A 1,771-nucleotide genomic window follows, 5' to 3' on the forward strand; every position below is an offset into this window, starting at 1 on the left:
TGCACTGGTTGTATCTCGCAACGGTCGGGGCCGCATTCGATCCGGTTCAATTCGCAGAAGATGGGTTGGGGCGGGGGGCGGGGCCCAACTGACTACGATGTAGTCACCGGGCCGCATAAGCGCGGCCGACTTTATCATCCGTGCGATCTTGACACTGAACCAGCGCTCGGCGCCGCGGGGAGCCGTGGAGGGCGGCGGGGGTGGGCGGGGGCGTGACCGCGACGCTCACGTGCCGACAGTGGCATGGCACTGGGGTCATTACTTTTCGTTCACCGGAAAAAAAAATTGTACTCGGTGAGGATGCATTTCTGGTAGAGCAGTGCCGGGTGATTCAAAGAAGACGCATGTGCGAGCGGGTTTGCCTATCCGCTCTTCCCGTAAGGAGCCATAGCCCTTTAGGTAGGCAGACCCGCTCGCACCTGCGTCTTCTCTGAATCACCCGGCAGGTGAAATAACCTGCAGGTGGATTTCATACTTTATTTTCGATGTACGGTGGTCTCGGGAACGTTGACGTAAAGCACAGTCACCTACGCACTTGTTAAGTCTTACTGACGTTTGAACTGAGCGCTTCTACTGCCCCATGCTATGTTCTATATACAACTTTCGTTAGACAATCAGCTTAAAAAGTTTTTTTATTTTATTTTTTCTGTTTGAGCCTGGGTATTAACGCAACGTGTAACATATGTTGACAGGTGGAACGGGCCGGCTGGCCCCTGCTAGCTGATTACCAGCACAAACACACCCTAACTACTCTCCCCCTCTCGCTCCCCTCCCCGCCCCTGACTGCCCTGCTTGCTCTGCCCGCTCCTAGAGCAGCGGCGGCGGCGGGCCGGGTCGGACCTGCCCTAACCTCACTTCATACCTTCAAGAGTACCTCGCGTGGCGTGGCGTGGCGTGGTGTGGCGTGGTGAGGCGTGGCGTGGCGTGGCGAGGCGTGGCGAGGCGTGGCGTGGCGTGGCGGGCGCGGGGATAGTGAGTAGGTGAGGCAGAGCGCTGCGCCGGGTCGCGGTGATACGCTGTGGCCGACGCGACGCGACGCCGGGAGGACCGACCAGGAACACCCACCAGGACGACGACGGACGACTCGCTTGGGTCCGACACCCGCCACGATTAAGGACATGGTCGCCAACGGCACGCCGAACGGCAGCGCGGACCCGACCGCGCCTGTGGCCATGCGCATCATCAGGCAGAACGCCGAGGACGGCGACGTGAAGGAGAAGGAGGACTACGAGAGCGACGTGGACGACGAGGTCGAGGACGTCGACGACGAGGAGGAGGAGAAGAGGGACGGCCTGGGGATCCTCCTCGAGGGCAAGAAGCAGATCCAGCTCCAGAGCGGGGAGGTGCTGGAGGTGGGGCGGGACCCCCTTCCGCCGGACGGTGAGTGCAGTGCGTGGGATCCAACGGGATTGTGTGACAAGTTCGCCCAGGAGTTTTGATACTCTATAAGTCCAACTTTGATTTCAGTTGGAATAGATTAAGCCTTGAGCTTAAGCCGTCGATAAGATCTTTTCGTTTTGGTAAGTGGGTTTGGGGTAGTATAGGGGCGCTAAACGTGATGTTAAATTTAAGCTGCGATTAAACGCAAAATGCAGAAGGTATACTGAAGAGAAAAGTCTGCAGTGGAAATCATTATAGTATCCGCGTTCACCTTCCGTACCGCAATTTTTGAAACAGATAAATGTATCGATATAACTGTAGGTTGTCCGCTATGTTCTTGCCTCCGCCCCCCGGCGGCTCCACGCGTGTCATTCCGCCCCCGGCCCCCACC

At 57.9% G+C, this 1,771-nt stretch overlaps 1 protein-coding gene across 1 annotated transcript; it reads left to right on the forward strand.

Moving 5' to 3' along the window:
* Positions 1-772: 772 nt before the first annotated feature.
* Positions 773-1,381, forward strand: LOC127750150 (putative inorganic phosphate cotransporter; the record flags this gene model as incomplete). The annotated part of the gene is given in 1 exon segment (XM_052270868.1): positions 773-1,381. A coding segment is annotated over 1 exon segment (263 nt), but the record flags the coding sequence as incomplete, so codon positions are not given.
* Positions 1,382-1,771: the final 390 nt, after the last annotated feature.

The sequence above is a fragment of the Frankliniella occidentalis genome, unplaced genomic scaffold (assembly GCF_000697945.3).
Source record: "Frankliniella occidentalis isolate FOCC.00 unplaced genomic scaffold, Focc_3.1 Scaffold142, whole genome shotgun sequence".
NCBI lineage: Eukaryota > Metazoa > Arthropoda > Insecta > Thysanoptera > Thripidae > Frankliniella > Frankliniella occidentalis.